General features: G+C 59.3%; 1 protein-coding gene across 1 annotated transcript in view; it reads left to right on the forward strand.

Moving 5' to 3' along the window:
• Positions 1-21,006, forward strand: part of LOC109443487 (uncharacterized) — a 31,086-nt gene that overhangs the window by 1,480 nt on the left and 8,600 nt on the right. The window contains exons 3-88 of the mRNA XM_019723923.2: positions 107-266; positions 353-446; positions 538-699; positions 904-1,067; positions 1,145-1,274; positions 1,378-1,494; positions 1,599-1,745; positions 1,831-1,947; positions 2,022-2,171; positions 2,254-2,382; positions 3,037-3,180; positions 3,268-3,393; positions 3,480-3,623; positions 4,230-4,349; positions 4,503-4,646; positions 4,984-5,109; positions 5,210-5,356; positions 5,581-5,703; positions 6,067-6,213; positions 6,447-6,581; positions 6,666-6,812; positions 6,893-7,029; positions 7,323-7,449; positions 7,535-7,681; positions 7,768-7,922; positions 8,039-8,074; positions 8,156-8,182; positions 8,276-8,320; positions 8,396-8,458; positions 8,881-8,952; positions 9,048-9,083; positions 9,240-9,275; positions 9,452-9,523; positions 9,637-9,714; positions 9,947-9,973; positions 10,057-10,110; positions 10,227-10,289; positions 10,383-10,442; positions 10,559-10,594; positions 10,795-10,839; positions 10,918-10,953; positions 11,321-11,365; positions 11,449-11,484; positions 11,607-11,639; positions 11,989-12,021; positions 12,178-12,231; positions 12,311-12,370; positions 12,467-12,502; positions 12,601-12,681; positions 12,782-12,817; positions 13,000-13,044; positions 13,286-13,357; positions 13,599-13,643; positions 13,869-13,895; positions 14,110-14,139; positions 14,270-14,350; positions 14,426-14,461; positions 14,537-14,572; positions 14,647-14,727; positions 14,980-15,015; positions 15,414-15,476; positions 15,552-15,596; positions 16,615-16,650; positions 16,724-16,759; positions 16,871-16,966; positions 17,084-17,119; positions 17,191-17,226; positions 17,331-17,378; positions 17,713-17,748; positions 17,862-17,984; positions 18,068-18,268; positions 18,366-18,401; positions 18,482-18,535; positions 18,721-18,771; positions 18,848-18,892; positions 18,990-19,052; positions 19,192-19,236; positions 19,549-19,584; positions 19,717-19,752; positions 19,891-19,935; positions 20,154-20,186; positions 20,266-20,328; positions 20,429-20,464; positions 20,544-20,624; positions 20,753-20,821; positions 20,938-20,973. Coding sequence (XP_019579482.2) covers positions 107-266; positions 353-446; positions 538-699; positions 904-1,067; positions 1,145-1,274; positions 1,378-1,494; positions 1,599-1,745; positions 1,831-1,947; positions 2,022-2,171; positions 2,254-2,382; positions 3,037-3,180; positions 3,268-3,393; positions 3,480-3,623; positions 4,230-4,349; positions 4,503-4,646; positions 4,984-5,109; positions 5,210-5,356; positions 5,581-5,703; positions 6,067-6,213; positions 6,447-6,581; positions 6,666-6,812; positions 6,893-7,029; positions 7,323-7,449; positions 7,535-7,681; positions 7,768-7,922; positions 8,039-8,074; positions 8,156-8,182; positions 8,276-8,320; positions 8,396-8,458; positions 8,881-8,952; positions 9,048-9,083; positions 9,240-9,275; positions 9,452-9,523; positions 9,637-9,714; positions 9,947-9,973; positions 10,057-10,110; positions 10,227-10,289; positions 10,383-10,442; positions 10,559-10,594; positions 10,795-10,839; positions 10,918-10,953; positions 11,321-11,365; positions 11,449-11,484; positions 11,607-11,639; positions 11,989-12,021; positions 12,178-12,231; positions 12,311-12,370; positions 12,467-12,502; positions 12,601-12,681; positions 12,782-12,817; positions 13,000-13,044; positions 13,286-13,357; positions 13,599-13,643; positions 13,869-13,895; positions 14,110-14,139; positions 14,270-14,350; positions 14,426-14,461; positions 14,537-14,572; positions 14,647-14,727; positions 14,980-15,015; positions 15,414-15,476; positions 15,552-15,596; positions 16,615-16,650; positions 16,724-16,759; positions 16,871-16,966; positions 17,084-17,119; positions 17,191-17,226; positions 17,331-17,378; positions 17,713-17,748; positions 17,862-17,984; positions 18,068-18,268; positions 18,366-18,401; positions 18,482-18,535; positions 18,721-18,771; positions 18,848-18,892; positions 18,990-19,052; positions 19,192-19,236; positions 19,549-19,584; positions 19,717-19,752; positions 19,891-19,935; positions 20,154-20,186; positions 20,266-20,328; positions 20,429-20,464; positions 20,544-20,624; positions 20,753-20,821; positions 20,938-20,973 — 6,613 coding nt within the window. The remainder of the gene's footprint in view (positions 1-106; positions 267-352; positions 447-537; positions 700-903; positions 1,068-1,144; positions 1,275-1,377; positions 1,495-1,598; positions 1,746-1,830; positions 1,948-2,021; positions 2,172-2,253; positions 2,383-3,036; positions 3,181-3,267; positions 3,394-3,479; positions 3,624-4,229; positions 4,350-4,502; positions 4,647-4,983; positions 5,110-5,209; positions 5,357-5,580; positions 5,704-6,066; positions 6,214-6,446; positions 6,582-6,665; positions 6,813-6,892; positions 7,030-7,322; positions 7,450-7,534; positions 7,682-7,767; positions 7,923-8,038; positions 8,075-8,155; positions 8,183-8,275; positions 8,321-8,395; positions 8,459-8,880; positions 8,953-9,047; positions 9,084-9,239; positions 9,276-9,451; positions 9,524-9,636; positions 9,715-9,946; positions 9,974-10,056; positions 10,111-10,226; positions 10,290-10,382; positions 10,443-10,558; positions 10,595-10,794; positions 10,840-10,917; positions 10,954-11,320; positions 11,366-11,448; positions 11,485-11,606; positions 11,640-11,988; positions 12,022-12,177; positions 12,232-12,310; positions 12,371-12,466; positions 12,503-12,600; positions 12,682-12,781; positions 12,818-12,999; positions 13,045-13,285; positions 13,358-13,598; positions 13,644-13,868; positions 13,896-14,109; positions 14,140-14,269; positions 14,351-14,425; positions 14,462-14,536; positions 14,573-14,646; positions 14,728-14,979; positions 15,016-15,413; positions 15,477-15,551; positions 15,597-16,614; positions 16,651-16,723; positions 16,760-16,870; positions 16,967-17,083; positions 17,120-17,190; positions 17,227-17,330; positions 17,379-17,712; positions 17,749-17,861; positions 17,985-18,067; positions 18,269-18,365; positions 18,402-18,481; positions 18,536-18,720; positions 18,772-18,847; positions 18,893-18,989; positions 19,053-19,191; positions 19,237-19,548; positions 19,585-19,716; positions 19,753-19,890; positions 19,936-20,153; positions 20,187-20,265; positions 20,329-20,428; positions 20,465-20,543; positions 20,625-20,752; positions 20,822-20,937; positions 20,974-21,006) is intronic.

The raw sequence follows: 21,006 nt of genomic DNA on the forward strand, positions 1-21,006 counted from the left end.
CACGGGGCCCTGATACTCACAACCCTCACCCCAGAGGCCTCCCTGGAGACCAGGGCCAGCAAAGCTCCTGGCCCCTAGCCTGTTGCCACATCCCTGCTTCCCACAGGACAGAGTTTGGCCTGGATACGCTTGGCTCAGGGGGTGATGTGATCCGTGCCATCCGTGAACTCAGCTACAAGGGGGGCAACACGCGCACAGGGGCTGCGATTCTTCATGTGGCTGATCATGTCTTCCTGCCCCAGCTGGCCCGACCTGGTGTCCCCAAGGTGATCTCTCACCCTACCATGCCTCCCAAGGTGACCCCAGGTTAAGTGCCTGAGGCAGCCCTAACTTGCCCCCTGCGCCTGCCCAGGTCTGCATCCTCATCACAGATGGGAAGTCCCAGGACCTGGTGGACACAGCTGCCCAGAGGCTGAAGGGGCAGGGGGTCAAGCTGTTTGCTGTGGGTGAGTACGCAGGTGGGGTGACGGGTTGGCTGGGGCAGGGACCAGTCAGAGGACATGTGGGCCGCTGAGCCCTGATTGGATGTCACCTCAGGGATCAAGAATGCTGACCCCCAGGAGCTGAAGAGAGTTGCCTCACAGCCCACCAGCGATTTCTTCTTCTTCGTCAATGACTTCAGCATCTTGAGGACGCTGCTGCCCCTCGTTTCCAGGAGAGTATGCACAACTGCTGGTGGTGTGCCTGTGACCCTGCCCCGTGAGTTCCTGCCTATCCTGTGTGCCCTGACCAGGACCTCCAACCCCAACCCCATCCCGTGTGCTCCTGACACCAAGCTTGGGGTGCTGTCCTCTGATCCTGCCCTAGAGGTGCTCCCCTACCCTCTGTGCTCCTGACCTTTGACTCCAATCCACATCTTAAGTGCTGACCCCTCATCCTCCTGCCTGATTCCCCCTGTCTCAGCTGATGACGCGACCTCTGGCCCACGAGACCTGGTGCTGTCTGAGCCAGGCAGTCAATCCTTGAAAGTACAGTGGACAGCAGCCAGCGGGCCTGTGACTGGTTACAAGGTCCAGTACACTCCCCTGACAGGGCTGGGACAGCCAGTGCCGAGTGAACGGCGGGAGGTAACGATGTCAGGAGCCATAGGGGGAGGGCTGGGGGCTTGGCTGGGTACAATGAAGTGACCTCTGACCCTGGGCAGGTGAGCGTCCCAGCTGGTGAGACCAGCACACGGCTGCAGGGTCTCCGGCCACTGACCGAGTACCAAGTAACTGTCGTTGCCCTCTACGCCAACAGCATCGGGGAGGCCGTGAGCGGGACAGCTCGGACTAGTGAGCAATTCTGCTAATCTCTGACCCCACCCACCTAACCACCCACCCCAGTAACCCCTCCCCACTCCTGACTCCACTGATCCCTGGTGGGACTTTCCCCCAGCTGCCCTTGAGGGGCCGGAGCTGACCATCCAGAACACAACAGCCCACAGCCTCCTGGTGGCCTGGCGGAATGTGCCAGGTGCAACTGGCTACCGTGTGACATGGCGGGTCCTCATTGGTGAGTGAGAGATGTGGGTTGAAGGGAGTCCCTGCACCTCAGACAGGACTGTAGAGTCCTGAGTCTGCAAGACCCACTGAACACTCTGCCCCACCCCCAAACAGGTGGGGTCACGCAGCAGCAGGAGCTGGGCCCTGGGCAGGGTTCAGTGTTGCTGCGTGACCTGGAGCCTGGCACAGACTATGAGGTGACCGTGAGTGCCCTGCTTGGCCGTAGCGTGGGGTCTGCCACCTCGCTGACTGCCCGCACTGGTAAGAAAGCCCGGTGCTTTCTTTAGGCTGGGTGGGCAGGCAGACAGGGCACGGAGGCCACTGACATCCCATGTACCCTGGGCAGAAACTTCCATTGAGCAGACACTGCGCCCGGTCATCCTGGGACCAACATCCATCCTTCTTTCCTGGAACGTGGTGCCTGAGGCCCGTGGCTACCGGCTGGAGTGGCGGCGTGAGAGTGGTCAGTGCAGGGGGGACGGTGGGCAGGCAGGGTCGGGGGTGTGGCTTCAGCTGCCTCACCCTGTCATCTTGCAGTCTTAGAGGTACCACAGAAGGTGGTACTGCCCTCTGATGTGACCCGCTACCAGTTGGATGGGCTGCAGCCAGGCACTGAGTATCGCCTCACGCTCTACACTCTGCTGGAGGGCCGGGAGGTGGCCACACCTGCAACTGTGGTCCCCACTGGTGAGGACTCGGTGGTCCTGGCCAGGTGAGAGGGGAAGCTACAGGGAACCCAGGCTACCTCTCATGCTGTGCTCCCCACTAGGGCCAGAGCAGCCCGTGGGCCCGGTAACAGACCTACAGGCGACCGAGCTGCCTGGGCAACGGGTGCGAGTGTCCTGGAGCCCAGTTCCCGGTGCCACCGAGTACCGCATCACTGTACGCAGCATCCAGGGTGAGGTGGACACAGCCAGCACCTCCTGACACACACATTAAAATTCCAGCCCTCGGGGTCAGATTGTACCCTCCCCGCATCTCCTTCCACTCCTGCGTCTCCACAGCCTCTTCCTGTCTCCTGCCCTATTCGCCTCTCAAGACAGCAGAGTCCAGACCAGTCACAGGATCTGCTGCCCGCTGCTCTGCCCCACCCAGCTCTGCCTCCACTCCCTGCCCCATATCCCTGTCCATGGCTTTCACCCTTCTCCACAACTACAAGCTCAATCCCTGCCCTCCTTTTACCCTAGCTGTGACCACTGTCTACTGTGACCTCTCATCCCATGTCTCCATCCAGTACTGACCCTGTCACATTGCTGTCAAAAACCTGTCAACTCATATAGCTGCCCACTGATTTCTGTCATCCTACATCCCATGTCCCTGTCCCCTGACCCCCATGACCCTGTGTCCCCATTCATCACTGGCCCTTGTAAACCTGTGTCACTGTCCCCACTGACTTCTTTTTTCCGATGACCTCATCTCCCATCCTTTTCATCCCATGTCCCATCCCTCACTGGTCCTTTTCATTCTGTGTCTCTGTCCATCACTGACTGTCTGTGTCCCACATCCCGATGTCTCACTGACCTCTGCTCCCTTACCTTGCCTTCTCCCTTAGGGGTTGAGCGGACCCTGGTGCTTCCTGGGAGTCAGACCGCCTTTGACTTGGATGATGTCCGGGCTGGGCTGAGCTACACTGTGCGGGTGTCCGCTCGAGTTGGCGCCCATGAGGGTGGTGTCAGCATCCTCACTGTCCGCAGGGGTGAGCACTGCAGGAGGCTTGTGGGGGACAACTGCCTCCCTCACTCAGTCCTAGTCTTGACCACTGACCTCTTGTTTTAACCCCCAGAGCCGGAAACCTCACTTGCCATCCCAGGGCTGCGGGTCGTGGCATCAGATGCAACGCGAGTAAGGGTGGCCTGGGGACCTGTTCCTGGAGCCAGTGGATTTCGGATTAGCTGGAGGACAGACAGTGGTCAGTATAGGGTGAGTGGGAAGGTTGCTGAGGGGAACGATAGAGGGGCAGGCAGGTGCCATGCCAACACTTCCCTCTGACCCTAGGTCCAGAATCCAGCCAGACACTGCCCCGGGAATCTACTGCCACAGATATCATGGGGCTGCGGCCTGGGACCTCCTACCAGGTGTCTGTGTCAGCACTGCGAGGGAGAGAGGAGGGCCCCCCTGTGGTCGTCGTGGCTCAGACTGGTCAGGGCCTGCCCCTGCCCCTTGGCTCTCTACCTCCAGTGCCCTTTCAGACCCCCAGGCCTCCCATCTCAGACCCTTGCTTCTCCTCAAAACGCCAGTCTCCCCCTTCAGAGTCCCACTGCCTCCTCCCTCAGAGGCCTGCTTCTCCCTTCAGTCTCCCTTGCCTCCTCCTAAGCCCCTGCTTGGGTCAGATTCTTCTGCCTCTTCTGCCTGTGACCCCACTATCTTTGCTTTAGAATTTCCACCCTCTTATCTCTCAGGCCCCCACTGCCTTTTCTGCTGGACCCGACTTTCATTTTAGACTTACACTTTCTCCTTTGTCAGACCCCCTCACTGCCTCCTATTACCTCCATAGGAACCCTATTACCTTCTCTGTCAGACTCCCTTGCTCTCAGATTCCTATCACCTATCACCTCAGATTCCTGCTATCCCCTCTATCAGAACCCCCACTTCTTCCCCCACCTGACCCATTCACTACCTTCTCTCTCAGATACCTGCCTCCTATTAGGCTTTGATAGTCTTCCCCTATTCGATGGCCTCCAATACCACCCCCGCCAGACCTTCTGCTGCCTCCCCCATCAGACTCCCCATTACCTCTTCCTGCAGACCCACTGGGCCCAGTGAGGAACGTCCATGTGACTCAAACTAGCAGCTCATCTGTCACCATTGCCTGGAACAGGTTTCCTGGTGCCACGGGATACAAGGTCTCCTGGCGCTCAGGCCATGGTAAGGGCCATAGGTTTTGGAGGGGACCAGAGGTTTTGGAGGGTCATGGGGGTTCTGGGTGGAATGGTGGCTGGGAGTTTCTAAGGGGTCCGGGTGGGGCACTGGAGGGCAAAGTCTGACTAGCCCTGGAGCTGCCTCCATCCTCACTTTCAGGCCCAGAGAAATCGCAGTTGGTTTCTGGCGAAGCCACGATGGCTGAACTGGATGGGCTGGAGCCAGGTACTGAGTACCTGGTGCACGTGTGGGCCCACGTGGCTGGTGTGGAGGGGACCCCTGCTTCTCTAGTTGTGAAGACTGGTGAGTGGACCCTGGTCAGATGCTACCCACATCTCACTGGCTACCCCCCCCCGCTGTGTATTCCTGACTGCTCCAGCTGCCCACTCCATCACTACTCAGTAACTTCTCTTCCCACACTGACCCCACATTGACTAAGTGTCCACCCACAGTGACCACACTGCCTGCCCCAAGGCACTGACCTCACCTCCTCCCTCTCATGGCTTTCCGACACTGATCTGTCCACACTAACCTCGTGCTGAACTTCAGACCTCCCTGTATTGCCCATGCCTGCACTACCACTCTGTTTTGTGTCAGCCATCTGGTGGTCCCTGACGCCTTACCCTGCCTCTGCCCCCAGACCCGGTGCCCGTGGGCAGTGTGTCAAAGCTGCAGATCCTGAATGCTTCCAGTGATGTTCTGAGGATCACCTGGGTGGGGGTCCCTGGAGCCACAGCCTACAGACTGGCCTGGGGCCAGAGTGAAGGTATGCTTCCTTAACCCCGCCTTTGTCCTCCCTGCTCAGGACTGTCCCCTCTGGTCAGCTACCCCCACCCCTAACCGTTGCCCCATGTTCGCCTGGCCAGGTGGCCCCACGAGACAACAGATGCTCCCCGGAAACACGGACTCCGCAGAAATACGGGGCCTGGAAGGCGGAGTCAGCTACTCGGTGCGAGTGACTGCACTGGTCGGGGACCGTGAGGGAGCACCTGTCTCCATTGTCGTCACCACACGTAGGCGGAGCTTGGTTTGGGGCGAGCCTTGGATTGGTGGCCTGGACGGTTTGGAGGCGGGGTTTGGAATAGGGACCAGAGATTGGTAGTAAACCTGTGGGGGCGGGGTCTGAGGGCCTAAAACCTGGAATAGGCAGAGGCGGTGCGTGTTCCAGGGTTGGTCTGGGATTGGCGGAGGGACTAGTGGGAACGAAGCCTCCCTAATTTCTGTGCTTTCTCTCAAGCGCCTGAAGTTCCGCCGGCCCTGGAGACCCTTCGTGTAGTGCAGCGAGGGGAGCACTCGCTGAGGTTGCGCTGGCAACCGGTGTCCGGGGCACACGGCTACCGTCTGCGTTGGCGACCTGAGGGTAAGAAGTGCCCCCGTAGGGGTTAGGGACCACTGGGGATAGGGCCGTGGGCGGGGTCGCCAAGTGGGCGAGGTCAGTGAAAGTGGGCAGGGTCTGTCAGTTGGGTCTGCGACCTTCCGGAGATTAGTCAACCAGGTGGGTGAGATCGATGAGGGTCATTTGGGCAGAGTCAGTAAAATGGGTCAGTGAGGATGGGGACTATCAGTCAGGAGGGTGGAACTGGTTATCAAGGGTCAGTCAGTGAGGCTGGTGGGGTCATCGTCACTAAGGTAGGTGAGGGTCAGTGAGGTGGGCGTGTCCGTTAATGCCGGGCTGTAGCATCCTCCCACGTGCCTCCAGCCCCGACCCTCACATTTGCCCCAGGTGGCCAGGAACAGTCCCGGGTTCTGGGGCCAGAGCTCAGCAGCTATGAACTGGACGGGCTGGAGCCAGCCACCCCATACCGCATATGGCTGAGTGTCTTGTGGCCGGCTGGAGAAGGGCCCCCCACCGAAGTGACTGCATACACTGGTGAGCCCAGAGGGCCCCCTTCCCTGGTGTGCTCTTCCCCCCACTGGTGACCCCCCTGATTTCCTGCACTCCTGCTGTAGCCACTCTATCATGTCTGATCCTGGGGTGACCTCCGTATGACTTACCATGACACTTCCTTCACTAAAATGAACCTGCCCCAGGATCTCCTTAGATCTCTCCCCTCTGGATTCTCAGGACAGATTCTGATCCCTGGTCTTTAATCTCGCCTTCAGAGTCACCTCGTGTCCCAAGCACTGAACTACGTGTGGTAGACACCTCAGTTGACTCAGTGACTCTGGCCTGGACCCCAGTGTCTGGTGTATCAAGCTACATCCTATCCTGGCAGCCACTAAGACGCCCTGGCCAAGGTGAAGGGGAGGCCAGGGTCGGGGTGGGCTGGCAGTGGGACTGCGTGGAGGTCCACCTGTTTCACTGAGTTCTGTCCTCTGCAGAAATGCCTGGGGCCTCACAGACACTTCCAGGAATCTCGAGCTCCCAGCAGGTGACAGGGCTAGAGCCTGGCATCGACTACATCTTCACCCTGACACCCATCCGGGAGGGTGTACAGGGTCCTAAGGCCACTGTCACACAGAGCCCAAGTATGGTGGGCACAGTGGGAGGGGCGTAAGGGTGTAGTTAGATGGGCTGACCGCTTAGTAACTCAGCCCCCTCCCTGCAGTGTGTCCCCAGGGCCTGATGGACGTGGTGTTCCTGCTGCACACCACTCGGGACAATGCTGATCGTTCAGAGGCTGTAAAGCGAGCTCTTGGGCGTCTGGTGTCTGCACTTGGGCCCCTTGGGCCACATGCAGTCCAGGTTTGGCCCTAGAGGCAGCCATACCCCTACTTGTCCCTGCCCTTCTCCACTCTGGGCTCCACAGTAGCTACAATCTCCGTACCCTACCATTGGCCCAGGCTTTCTGCCAGTCCTTCCCCAGGCTCCAGATCGAATCTGCTGCTTGGCTCCCTATCCTTCCATCACTGCTGCCCCTAATAGTTCGGGTTTCGTCATGTACCCAGGCTCTGTGTCTCCACTTCCCCCACCCCAGGCTCTGTGTCCCCCATCCCTACTCTGTCATCCTCCCCAGGTTCTGTGTCCCTCCCCCCCAGGTTGGCCTCCTGTCCTACAATCACCGGCCCTCCCCGCTATTCCCACTGAACAGCTCCCATGACCCTGGCGTCATCCTGCAGAAAATCCGTAATATCCCCTACATTGACCCAAATGGGAACAATCTGGGTAAGGACTGCAGTGGACACGGACTCTTGGGGCTTTTTCATTGGGAGCTCAGTGCCCCTAGGTTCTGACATGACTTTCCTACCAGGCACAGCCGTGAGCGCAGCTCACAGATACCTGTTGGCACCAGATGCTCCTGGACGCCGCCGGCAAGTGCCAGGGGTGATGGTTCTGCTAGTAGATGAGCCCTTGAGAGGTGATATCTTCAACCCTATCCGCGAAGCCCAGGCTGCTGGTGAGGAGTAGGGCTGGTGGACGTGGAAGCTGGCACAGGGCTGGCCCCAGCAGGGTTGTCATGCAAGCTGCTGGACCCCTCCTTAGGGCTGAAAGTGATGATCCTGGGCCTGGTGGGAGCTGACCCAGAACAGCTGCGTCGTTCGGTGCCAGGCATGCTCCCTGTCCAGACCTTTTTTGCCGTGGATGATGGTCCAAGCTTGGATCAGGCAGTCAATAGTTTGGCAACAATCCTGTGTCAGGTAGCTCTGGTCATTCTGGTTTGGAAGGGGCTTCTGGGGGACTAGGGCATGAAGAGGAGGGGGCCTGGGGGCTCTTGGTAGAACTGCCTGGCCTCAAGCAGACCCTGTGTCCACAGCCACAGACAGAGCCTTGCTCGGTGCATTGTCCAAAGGTAAGTGTCCAGGGTTAAGGGGTGGGCAAGGGACACACCTATGGTTAGCCACTCTGACCCTTGTCCAAAATCTTTCCCCAGGGCCAGAAGGGGGAACCCGGAGAGATGGTGAGTGGCCGTGGTGGGGAGTAGAGAATGGGTTGGGGGTCAGGGGGCAGGGGGAAGGCTGGCAGCACAGGGCTCACTGACCACCCTTCCTAGGGCCTGAAAGGACAAGCTGGGCCTCCTGGCACCCCCGGCCTCCCGGTGAGTGCCTCCCCACACCTGTCTTCTCTGCCCTGACTGGCATATACAACCTCCTTACCTGTTCTCTCTGCTCAGGGCAGGATCGGTGCTCCTGGCCCCCAGGGGCCCCCAGGAAGTTCCATTGCAAAGGGCGAGAAGGTGAGTGTGGAGACCACTGTGGTTCCCCTAAGGCACTCCTCGATGTTTCCTCAGGAGTTTTAGAAGAGAAGGAAAGAGCAGAGTTAGAACCACACTCCAGGGTATTTCTAGAAGCTGAACTGGACACTATAAAGCCCACCAGAGACTGGGGAAGGGTCTGAAGTAGGAAGGCCAGAGGGGTTTTGAGAGTCCCTGGAGAGCCTGGGTGGGAGTTCTAAGTCCTTGAGGTGGAGAGGCCCCCTGCCTCATCACTGGCCTGGTCTGGTTCAGGCTCCATCCAGCTCAAAGAGGCCATGTCTCTGTTCCGCTGCTCTACCCCCAACAACACTTGGGGGCCTATGGCCCTATAGTCTGGGCTCCTCCAGCAAGTCAGGGACACTGAGGAAGGGTCCCTTCCTACCCTGACCTCTTTGCCTCCTTAGGGCTACCCTGGGGCAGATGGGGATCCAGGCAGCCCCGGCCTCCCTGGGACTCCTGGAACGCCTGGCCCAAAGGTGAGTGAGGCTGGCCCTTGTAGGTCACGTGGTGGAGCACTTGGCTTCAGTGGGTGGGGCGGTCTGACTGTCCTGACTCTGGCCTCCATTTACAGGGCTCCCCAGGGTGGCCCGGCTCTCGTGGTGAACCGGTAAGTTTGCTGTTCCTTCTTTGCTCTCCCAGCATCTTCCCAGAGTTCTTTCTGCAGAGTGAAGACCTGGGGTGGTGGGGCAGTTTTGGCCCGTAGGGGCCCACCCTGAGATGCACTTGAGACCAAGCAACATCCTTTGCTCTGTTTTGTCCTCAGGGAGAGCGAGGGCCTCAAGGCCCGAAGGGGGAGCCGGTAGGTGAAAGGGGAAGGGAGGGAGTCAGGATGTCCCAGGGAGGAGCAGGCTTACCCCAGGCCAGACTCCGTGCAGGGCCTGAGGTGTGATAAGGAGTAACGGGCACCTCTCGGGGCTTCTCCCACCTCAAAGCTGCCATACCCTGAACCCTGCCCACTGTTCTCTGTCCTTGTAGGGAGAGCCTGGACGAGTCACTGGGGGTGATGGCCCAGGGCTTCCTGGGCTGAAAGGGGACCCTGGACCTCCGGTAAGTTCTAGGGTATGTGGGGGCAAGTGATGTGTGGTAGGGGTACCAATAGGAAGCATGGAGAAAGGAGGGGTCTGTGGGGTGTTTTTTTTATACTTTATCTCTTCGATCAGGGCCCTCCTGGATCTCATGGCCCATTGGGAGACCCAGGACCCCGTGGTCCCCCAGGACTTCCTGGAACAGCTGTGAAGGTGACAACATGACCCCCATATGGTCTTATGACCTCCATGTGATCCAGTGACCTGGTGACTCCATTTGAACCCTACTGGTTGCTCTGAGCCCCTGTGAACCCCTGACCCCCCATGACTCCTCAGTTCCTCCATGACCTTTGTGATCTAATGGACCCTATGACCCTCGTTCCTCCTGGTATCTTGGGGAGTGGAGGTGTGGTCCAGGGTCATGGGGTCATGATCTGTCTTCCAGGGTGACAAAGGCGATCGTGGGGAGCCGGTAAGTGAGGGGCAAGGTAGGCAGGGGGTGGCTTGGAGTCTGATTCTCCCTGCCACTATTCCTGACCTGCTATTCTCTCCCAGGGTCCCCCTGGACCAGATATTGTCGGCGGTGCTGCAGGGGATCCCGGGCTGCCGGTGAGGCCCTGGGGACCATGCTCAGTGGTGTAAACAGAGGGGCTAGGGGCTCTGCTGGGGCAGTGGATGGGTGCTGGGCCAGTAGGGGGCTCACATTTTTACTCACCTCCTCCTAGGGTTTTCCTGGAAGCCCCGGACTCCCAGGCCCAGCTGGCCCCCCTGGAAAGAAAGGAGAAAAGGTAAGAGACCTTAGCTCTTGGTGTCCCAGTTCTGGGGCGTGGGGCTCTGGGTGCTGAGGTGCAGAGCCTTCTGTTCATCTGTTTCTCCTTCAGGGAGACTGTGAGGATGGAGCCCCAGGCCTCCCAGGACAACCTGGGCCCCCGGGTGAGCGGGTGAGTATAGGACCAGGGCTTCTGAGTGTGGTGGGCATAGCTCCAGCCCCAACCCGCAGCCATCAACCTTTTACTCCATCCTTATGCTCAACCCCAAACCTCTGAACCCCTTCCAGGGCCTACGGGGACCTCCTGGAGACGTCGGCCCCAAAGTAAGTGCCATTTTAAGAGAGGTCTGGTATGAGGGTGACACACTGGGACCTCTATAGGATTAGCGGAGGTGGGAGGGTCAGGAGATAAGGGTTCTCTTCAGCCAGAGGTTCTGGTTTCAGAGGAGGGATGGCCAGAGTCTGAAACACCTAGTCTGGGGTTCAACAGTGAAGGCCCCCCTCTTCTGTCTCTCTCCCCTCAGGGTGACCGAGGATTGCAAGGGGCCGTGGGTGAGACAGGAGAGAAGGTAAGTGCAGCCTGGGGGCTCTCAGGGCCCTGAGGGGTCTGGAACCAGACTCAGCTCTGACCCACTCTACTCCATCAGGGTGAACGCGGCAATCCTGGCCCAGGAGGACCCCAGGTGAGCCCACTGACCCCAACGCCAGTGCCCGCTGACCTGCGCTCTGGGCCCCTCCTACTTCTGATTTTTGCCCTTGACCTCCACTGCCCCTGCCCCTTGACCTCTCCTCACATGACTCCTAATTCCTGCTGATGCAGGTTTTAATCTTCAACCCCAAGGACGTACTTTTAGCTTTCTCACCCTGCAGAACCGACCTTGACTTCCACTGACCAGGGCTTTGAACCTTCCTGCTAAGTTAGACCCCTGCTGACCTAAACCCTGATCTTCCGTGACCCCTGTCCTGTCCCACTCCCAACCTCTAGCCCTTGTTTGCCACAATTGCCCTGCCCCCACCGCCTGATTCAGCATTTCTGCTCCTTGTCCCCAGGGGCTGCCGGGAGTTGCTGGGCATCCTGGAGTTGAGGGTCCTGAAGTGAGTTTGTGGCTGTGGTGGGACCAGGAGTGAGGCTTTCACGTGTTCCTCCTCCCCTGGGCTCACGCTTTCTCCACGTGCAGGGGCCACCAGGACCCACTGGCCGCCGAGGAGAGAAGGTGGGTCCTGGGCTGGGGTACAGTCTCACCTCTATAGCAGGGATTGTGGCAGGTGAGACACTGGGACCTTGGGTTCCTACATGGGTCTCTGACCCATCCCTGCCTCTATCCTTTCTCCACAGGGGGAGCCTGGCCGCCCTGGGGACCCTGCTGTGGTGAGTGAGGGGGGAATGGGGCTCTGAGCACAGCACAGCCCCTCAGGCAGTAGTGACCCACCTGGAAGCCAGTGTCTCCATAACCTTGGGACCCTGGTGTGCTCTGAGCTCTGTGACTCTCCTTAGGCTATAACATGCCTCTCGGTCCCTGGTATGATCTTTGACCCCGTGACCCACGATACAGGTCATGAACTCCGTGTAACCCCTGCCTAGCTCCCAGCGGTGACTGAGCTCTGTGCAGAGATCGAACTCTGTAACCTCCAGTTCTATATAACCCCATCCCCAATCAAGGCTGTAGTACTGTGATCCCCAGGCCGGGCCAAGCTGTGTCTGTCCTGTTTGTTTTCAGGGACCTACTGGTGATGGAGTCAAAGGAGAGAAGGTAAATCTGGAGAGAATGAAGGGAGGCCTACACAGCTGAGGTCAAGGCCATGAGGGCTGCCTGGAGGCCCCGGGGGTCATGAGGGCGGTGGCATGATTGCTGTGCGGGGAGGGTCATGGAACCTGGGGCTGGTGCTGACGGTTTTTCCACCTCCAGGGAGAGGTGGGGCCCACTGGACCCAAAGGAGCTACCGGAGTCAAAGGGGAGCCAGTGAGTATAGGGAAAGTGCTTGGGGGCGCAGAACAGGTAAAGGTCTTGCCCCCCTGACTTTCAATCCTTCTACCCACAGGGCGCACCTGGCTTGGTTCTTCCTGGAGACCCTGGCCCCAAGGGAGACCCTGGAAACCGGGTGAATAAATATGGGGATAGGGAGTGTGACAGAAGAAGATGAGGTGCTGCCTGGGAGCCCCAACTAAGTCTTGTCTCTCCTCCCCATGTCCTGCAGGGCCCCATTGGCCTCACTGGCAGAGCAGGACCTCCAGTGAGTACCTGTGACTTTGGGTACAGGTACAGTAATGTCAAGGTTTCTGGGCTCACTTTTCCTCAAGGGCTGGCCACTATGTCTTGCGTCCTCCACAGGGTGACTCAGGGCCTCCTGGAGAGAAGGGAGACCCTGGGCGGCCCGGCCCCGCAGGACCTGTCGGCCCCCGAGGACGAGATGTAAGAGGGCCAGATTGGGGGAGTCCTTGGGGATGAGGAGTAGGGTGTTGCCGGCATCACTGGGGGTCTTGGGACCAGGGCTGACTTTCATGTCTCATAGGGTGAAGCTGGAGAGAAAGGTGATGAGGGCCCCCCGGTGAGATTCTTTTTCAATGTGCTTTCTGATTCTTTACCCTTGAACTGTGATCCCTGGGCAGGTCATTCAGTCCAACCCCCTGCATCCTGCCCAGCTGGTGCCCAGGCCCTTCTCTGTCCCCACTCCCTGAGTTAGTCTGAGCCTAACTCACCTGCTCAGTGTGGCTTTCTGTCCATCACCAGGGTGACCCAGGTTTGCCTGGAAAAGCTGGCGAGCGTGGCGTTCGGGTGAGGCTTGGCAGGGAGAAGTAAGGGGGTGATGGGAGAACCTCTAGGAGGTGGGCATGAAGGTGATAGGACACTCTGAGGAGAGAAAGGGTGATGGGAAGTCTGCAGGGAGGCATGTGGTGGTGATGGGAAACTCTGGCATGGTTTTTGGGGTAACGGGGAAGCTGGGACAATATGAGGGGTCATGGGGAAGGCTGCAGAATGCTGGGAGGGTTTGTCTCAGACCAGCTGTTCTTCCCAGGGGACACCTGGAGTTCGGGGACCTGTGGGTGAGAAGGGAGACCAGGGAGAACCTGGAGAGGATGGACGAAATGTGAGTCTTAACCTCTGACCCCTGACCTTAACCTCATCTTCAACCTCCAACACTCCAATTCCCAGCCCCTGACCCTGCCACCCCAACCTTATAATGCTATATCCTCACAATCCTCACTTCCTGTGACCCCTTCCTCTCAACCCCCAAAGGTTACCAGGATCCCCATGAGTCCTTAGGGTACGTCCACAGGTCCCCAAAACTGCTGCCTAAATTTTGTCCCTGACCCTCTGACTTCCTGCAGGGCAGCCCTGGACCAGCTGGACCCAAGGGTGACCGTGGGGAGCCGGTGAGTAGTGCTGGTGTTCTGGGCTCAGGAGGGATGGAGATTTCTAGTGTTCAGCACCCATATACTAGGGAGCCGAGATCAAGGTGGGGAGCACTGATGGCCGCCTCCAGGCCTGACCTGCCTCCTGGGGCTTGGCATTGGGGTGCTGCAGAGAATCTGGGAGGGCAAACCTGAGCCGTGCCCTAGGACCTCAGGGCTCCTGTTGACAATTATTTTCTTTCCCAGGGACCTCCAGGACCCCCTGGACGTCAGGTAAGGGTTGATCTGGGTCTGGTCCTCTGTCATCTCCCTCTCCTGCCCCAGTTGGCTCCACACTGTGTCCCCTCATTCCTTCTGCTGGCTCCCACTTCCCCCCATTGCCAGCTGGTATCTTTGTTGATCCCACAGCCCCTCAGGACCCCATCTGCCCTCACCAGCCCACTCCCCCTTGTGGAGCCATTCATCTCACTGGTCATTTCCCCCACAGGTGGACACGGGACTTGGAGCCAGAGAGAAGGTATCAGGGTGTGTGGGTGGAGTGAAGCTGTGAGCACAGGAAGGCATCCCATTGTCTGCATGGCAGGCTCTGCCTTGGGCGTGCCTGTGACCCGAGTGCTGTTTCCTCAACAAGCTTGTCTTTGCCACAGGGAGAGCCTGGGGACCGTGGACAGGAGGGTCCTCGGGGACCCAAGGGTGACCCCGGCCCCCCTGGAACCTCTGGGGAGAGGGTGAGTGTGGTTGGTCCCATGGGGAGGTGTGGGCCTGGGAAAGCCTGCTCTGATTTCTTCCTTCCCCATCCTCAGGGCATTGATGGACTTCGGGGGCCCCCAGGCCCACAGGTGAGTGATGTACTTTGCTCCACCAGCCTACCTCCCTATCTTGCCCTCACCTCTCACTGATCTTTTTTCTTCCAGGGGGACCCAGGTGTCCGAGGCCCAGCAGGAGAAAAGGTGAGAGGTTGTGTTGATTTCTGACCGTGGGCCATCTCATTCTTTGAGGCCGCTCACCACTTTGTTTTCCTCAGGGTGACAGGGGCCCCCCTGGCCTGGATGGCCGCAGTGGGCTAGATGGGAAACCAGGAACCCCTGGCCCGCCTGGGCTTCATGTGAGTCACGCTGGTCACTGCCTGGTCACACCCCTCCCCTCACCCCTTCTCTTGACTCCATCCTCACCTGGCTTTTCTTGGTCTTGATGCGCTTTGGGCCAGATGGGTTATGTGTGTCTTCTAGAGCCCTGCCTGGGTGGGGGGTTACTGCCTTGCAGGCCTTGTGTTCACAGGAACTAGTGGCCCTGTCAGCAGGCAGTACCCCTGACCCCATGACCACTGTTGACTCCCTGACTTTGGGTCTCTCCTCAGGGTGCTACAGGCAAAGCCGGGGACCCAGGAAGAGATGTAAGTAAGGGGAGAGGTGAGGGTGCAGGGCAGCTCAGGGGTTCAGCGAAAATTGCATTCAGGTCATCAGAGTCACAGCATCAGCGGGAGTAAGGGGAGCTGGTCCAGGCCTGTCCTTGGGAGGGGTCCCAGTCCCTGGCAGGCAGGTTTTAGCAGGGTCCCACTTTTTGACTTTCTCTGCCCTGGGGGTGTTAGTAGTCCTCCTCCCAAGTCCTGGGGGCTCTTCCCTCAAGAATTTCAGCAGGGGCCCCCTAACCCTTGGGGTCTCTGCCTCAGGGGATATCAATGGCACCTCCCAATTCTGGGGGTCTCTACTCTTAGTGGGGTCCTCCAAGTCCATGGGTATGCCCAGGGTGTATCTCAGTGTTCCCCTCAATCCTAGCAAAGACTTTTTCCAGGGGCTTCCGGGCCTCCGAGGAGAACAGGGACCTCCTGGCCCCCCCGGCCCCCCTGGAGCACTGGTAAGTCCTAGCTTTCATGCCTCCTTACTGCCCTCACCCCAATCCTGCCTCCTGAACAATGATCTGTTTCCACAGGGAAAGCCAGGCGACGATGGCAAGCCAGGCCTGAATGGGAAAAACGTGAGTGTCCAGAGCAGACACAGCAAACCGGCTGACAGATGCCAGCACATGGGCACAGCCCAGAGGCATACATACACATGGGGCTCACATGCAGACACTTGCCGAGACAGCCCAACACCCGCGACCTTGTGCAGACACACAGACACATTCTGAAACACTCGTCCGCGCGCACACAAGCAGCCTCGCAGACACAGTGAGTTAGGTGGACATGCTGGCTTGTGCTCAGATGGGCAGACTCATGCTAAAATAACCCACCCCGCAGCACAGGTGAGGAGCTATAGACACAGACTGACAGGTGCAGACACGGGTAAAGCCGCATCAGGGACACGTGGAGACATGTTGACACACAAACACCTCCGCCCAGACACAGATACATGCTAAGACACGGCCGCACACACGGCCACACGTGGACCTGTGTTGAGACATGATGAGACATATATCCCAGGCTCTGACATGTGACGTTTTCTGGGACATACTGACACATGCATTTATATCCACAGTCACTCGCATACATACGGCCACACATATTAAGATACACACAAGACTTGCAGTCAAGTCACACAGACAGTTCTCAAGGCACCAGGGGCATGCAGACACATGTCCATCTGTGCAAACCTTATAAGCCCCTGCCCATATGCAGACACAGATCAAGACGTGCAGACAGACTGAGACACCTACCCAGTGTCACCTACCAGGACACAAAGACCCATGCACAGGTACACGTGCTGATATATACAGACCCAGGACACGTGGACACTCAGCGCCCCCAGAGATGCATAGATGTGGGGTTCCATCTCAGAAGCCAGAGACAGGTGGACGTGCAGTTAAGGGTGGAGGCGAGGAGAGCATGCAGGCACACCCTCAGGTGTGCACAGCTCGCTCAGAGGGTCACCGTCGTGCTCTGAGACACACACGGGCTTGGAGCTACAGTCAGTTCGTCACCTGAGATCCACCAAGACAGCGTCTTGTAGCCAGATGCCAGTGAACGTTTGGGCTGATATGAGTCCTCTGCCCGCAGGGAGAACCTGGGGACCCCGGAGAAGACGGGAGAAAGGTAAAGCCCCTCATTTGGAATCTTCTCTGGCCTCAAATCGGGGCCGTGTCTGAAGCACCTTTGTCTTCCATAGGGAGAGAAGGGAGATTCGGGCGCCCCTGGGAGAGAAGTGAGTGCTGGAGTCTTCTGTAACCTCTAACCTATGACCCTGACCCTGTGATATATGGCTTCAATCTTTTCTGAGGTCTCAGGGTCCTGATGCTGGCTGCATCCTCCACAGGGTCACGATGGCCCCAAGGGTGAGCGTGGAGCTCCTGGTAGCCCTGGACTCCCGGGCCCCCCAGGCCTCCCAGGGCAGGTCGGCCCTCCTGGCCAGGTGAGTGTCCAGGGTCACGTTAGGACTTGGGAGCAACAGGGGCTATTGTGTTCCCACCAGATACCCTCCCAGCATGCCATGGTCCTGTGTGACCCTTTGTGTCCTGTCATATTGCAGGGTTTTCCTGGTGTTCCAGGAAGTCTGGGCCCCAAGGTGAGTGTGCATATGCTGAATAGGGGGTGTGGTGAGGGGCATTCCCCGACCTGATCATTATTTGTTCTCAGGGTGACCGCGGGGACAGTGGATCCAAAGGTGAACAGGTGAGGCACCCCCCTTTTCCCATGCCCAGGTAGCCACAGCACCCACATATACACATACATGCCCCACAAGCTGGGTCCAGCAGCTTCTGTCTTGGTGTCTCCAGGGCCTCCCTGGAGAGCGCGGCCTGAGAGGAGAGCCTGGGAGTGTGACGGTGAGTGGAGCTGGGGAGCTGGTCCTTGACTCGTGTGCGTGCCTCCAGGGGCCACCTCTCTATTCCCCTGCCTCTTGCTATGAGACCCCACATGTTCTGTCCCATGTACTGGGCTGTCTGCCCGACTGGGATTCCTGTAGTCTACTCAGGGGAGACTGGGCATTGGGGGCGTGCCAGGGAGGGGCTCCAGGCGCCTCGAGCCTCTTCAACCAAGGGTTAAGGGTCTTCTGGTAGGAGGCCTGAGGAAGAGGGCATGGAGGCTATTTCTGGGGACAGTGTGGGGCAGAGGCAGGGCTTCTCTGTCGACAACCCCTTATTCAGCTTGTGTTTCCAGAATGTGGAGCGGTTGCTGGAAAACATTGGCATCAAGGTAGGTTGTTTGGGGGCTGGGCATGGGCGCTGGTAGAGGCCTCATGGGGCTGGGCCAGGGCATGGGGGGCTGCAGTAATGGGCCATGTTCCTCCCACCGCTGCTGTCACTCAGGCGTCTGCCCTGCGGGAGATTGTGGAGACCTGGGACGAGAGCTCAGGCAGCTTCCTGCCAGTGCCTGACCGGCGGCGTGGCCCCAAGGGGGACCCAGGCGAGCGGGGCCCCCCAGGCAAGGAGGTGTGTGCTGACTGCTCAGTAGCGGGTGCCCTGTGGAGGGTGTGCTTGTACAGCCACCAGCTTCCACTCTTCTGTTCCTCCAGGGACCAATCGGCTTTTCTGGTGACCGTGGGCCAAAGGGAGATCGTGGAGACCCAGGCCCTCAGGGGCCACCTGGCCTGGCCCTTGGGGAGAGGGGCTCCCCTGGGCCTCCTGGCCTGGCTGGGGAGCCTGGAAAGCCTGGTATTCCTGGGCTCCCAGGCTCGGCTGGGGGTGTGGGAGAGCCAGGAAGGCCAGGAGAGAGGGTGAGCCTGGGGGCTGGCTGGGAGGGCCAGGGAAGTGGAGTCGGGAAGAGCTGGACTCCACACAAACATAACCCCCACTCTGCTCTCTGCACTCCAGGGAGAACGGGGAGAGAAAGGAGAACGCGGAGAACAGGTGAGCTGTGAGGGGCTTCATGAGGTGGGATGACCTGGAGGCTGTGCTGGCCCAGCCACCTGTCTCCTTCTTTTCTACAGGGCAGAGATGGCCCTCCTGGAATCCCTGGCCCCCCCGGCCCCCCTGGCCCCAAGGTGATCACCCTAGCCCTGCACTAGGCCTGCGACTGGCTGTCACTAGGAAGCCACCATTAGTGAAGGCCCCAGAAACTCCACGTGGTCTCAGACCCCATAACCCTCTAGGATCCTGGGATCTGGGATGACCCTTCCATGCCTCTGTGACAGACACATCTCTCTCCCCTATGACCTTGTGCTTGTAGGTGGCTGTAGACGAGCCAGGTCCTGGATTCCCTGGACTCAAGGGCGCTAAGGTCAGTGTGTGGGATCAACCTGGAGGCCACCCCTTGCCATGGCACCAGGGCCTGGCTTGACATGTCATCCCCACAGGGGGAGCCAGGCAGTGATGGCGACCGAGGCCCCAAAGGAGACAGGGTGAGGCCTCCCTCTCCTCTATGGGGGCAAACCAGGGTGGGGTGTATGTGGGCACATGGCAGTGCCTGGGGGTTCAAGCATGACACTCCGCCTGCAGGGTGTGCCAGGCATCAAAGGAGACCGGGGAGAGCCTGGACAGAGTGGTCATAGTGGCAGCCCGGTGAGTCCTTGTCCGCTGGCACATGTGTGCCAGCACATGGCTCTTACTTGCGTTGTCTGGACTGGAGTGTGCATGGCCTGTCTGGGGGGAGCTGGGGTGGGGGGCAAGGAGAGTGCGGCCTGAAACCTCTTCTCTGCAGGGTCTACCAGGGGAGCGCGGCGTGGCTGGGCCTGAAGGGAAGCCGGTGAGTGGTGGCAGGACCAGCTCGGTCCAGGTTCTGGGGAAAGCTGCTCCCCACTGTGCTCAGTGACCAGGGACGGGTGTGTGCCTGTGTGCCCGGGTGCGAGTGCAGCTGCATGATGTCTGGGAGGTGGCTGTGTGTGTGCACACAGGAATATGTGTGTCATCCATGAGGGGCAGTCCATGGCTATGGGTGACCTGTGCCAAGGAGCAATGGGGACACAGAAATGGGCCCCCCAGGCAAAGGCCTCTAGGGGGCGGAAAGAGATCCAAGTAAGGCCCAGATTGAGGCTCAGCCGCTCCCTTTTCTATCCAGGGTCTGCAAGGTCCAAGGGGGGCCCCTGGCCCGGCGGTGAGTACCCCAGAATCCTCATCCCTTATGCTCCCATCCTGTGCCCAACCCCCACCATGGGCAGTACTGCCTCAATTTTTCTGGTGGGGTGGGTCTGGCTCCCCCTTATCAGACTCTTTCTCTCTCCAACAGGGTGGCCATGGAGACCCTGGACCACCAGGTGCCCCGGTGAGTGACAGAGCACTGGCTCGTGGGGGTGGGACAGGTGTTGGTCCCCATTGATGAGCCAGGCCTTGTTTATGTTAATCTCTGAGCCCAGACAGATAACTCTGACCCTTATCCCCTGCCCTTGACACTTTTCTCTAGGGTCTCGCTGGCCCCTCGGGACCCCAGGGACCTTCTGGCCTGAAGGTGAGTACAGATGTGTGCAGGTATGTGGTTGGAAGGAGGAGGAGGCTCCTTCGAGCCATGTCTGCACCAGGATAACATCTGCCAACCTCCTGGGATGTCAGTGCCTTGCAATGAGGCTGCGCACCAAGGTGTCCCATCCCTGGGGGCTCTGCTTATGGCCCGGGCTGAGGAGCCTCCTGTCCATCTGGGGCCTCACTCAGTCTCTGGGTTTTTGACAGGGGGAGCCTGGAGAGACAGGACCACCAGGACGGGTGAGTGGCCCAGCTCGTGGGTCAGAGTCACAGGGAGCCAGGCAGGGTTGGCACTGCCCTGAACTTTTTCTTCTCCCAGGGCCTGCCTGGACCTACTGGACCTGTGGGACTTCCCGGCCCCCCTGGTTCTTCAGGCCTTGTGGTGAGTGAGTCCCTTCTGGCCCCAGCAGGGACACCGTGTCCCTGTCCGCTGAGTCCCGTGTTCTCCTGTGTCTCCCTGACATTTAACTTCTGTCCCTCAGGGTCCTCAGGGGGCACCAGGTTTGCCTGGACAAGTGGTGAGTTCTGAGGGTCAGGGCTGGGCTGCAGAGGTTGGGGGGCGACGGGCAGGCCCCTGACAGAGCTCTTCCTGCTCAGGGGGAGACAGGGAAGCCGGGCGCCCCAGGTCGTGATGGTGCCAGTGGAAAAGATGGAGACAGAGGAGCCCCTGGTGTGCCGGTGTGTGTTGAGGGGAGCATGCTGCAGGCCTGTGATGGGGCGCCTGGAGGAGGAAGAGAAGGGGAGGGCTGGGACACGGGGAGAGTGCGGTGGAGAAGCACTGAGTTCCTCATGCTGCTCTGCCACAGGGGTCACCAGGTCTGCCCGGCCCTGTCGGATCTAAAGGAGAACCTGGACCCATGGGGGCCCCTGGACAGGTGATTTTTGACCCCACCTCCAGCCTAGTTTGAACCTCTCATCCAAGAGGGCAGGGGGCAGCGGGATTGGGGAGATACGGCAGGAAGCAAGGTAACTCACTAGACATTCCCCACAGACTGTGGTCGGGCCCCCTGGAGCCAAGGGAGAGAAGGTGAGTGTGTGGGGGGCCTGGGAAGAGGGGCCA

Source organism: Rhinolophus sinicus, linkage group LG10, assembly GCF_036562045.2.
Source record: "Rhinolophus sinicus isolate RSC01 linkage group LG10, ASM3656204v1, whole genome shotgun sequence".
NCBI lineage: Eukaryota > Metazoa > Chordata > Mammalia > Chiroptera > Rhinolophidae > Rhinolophus > Rhinolophus sinicus.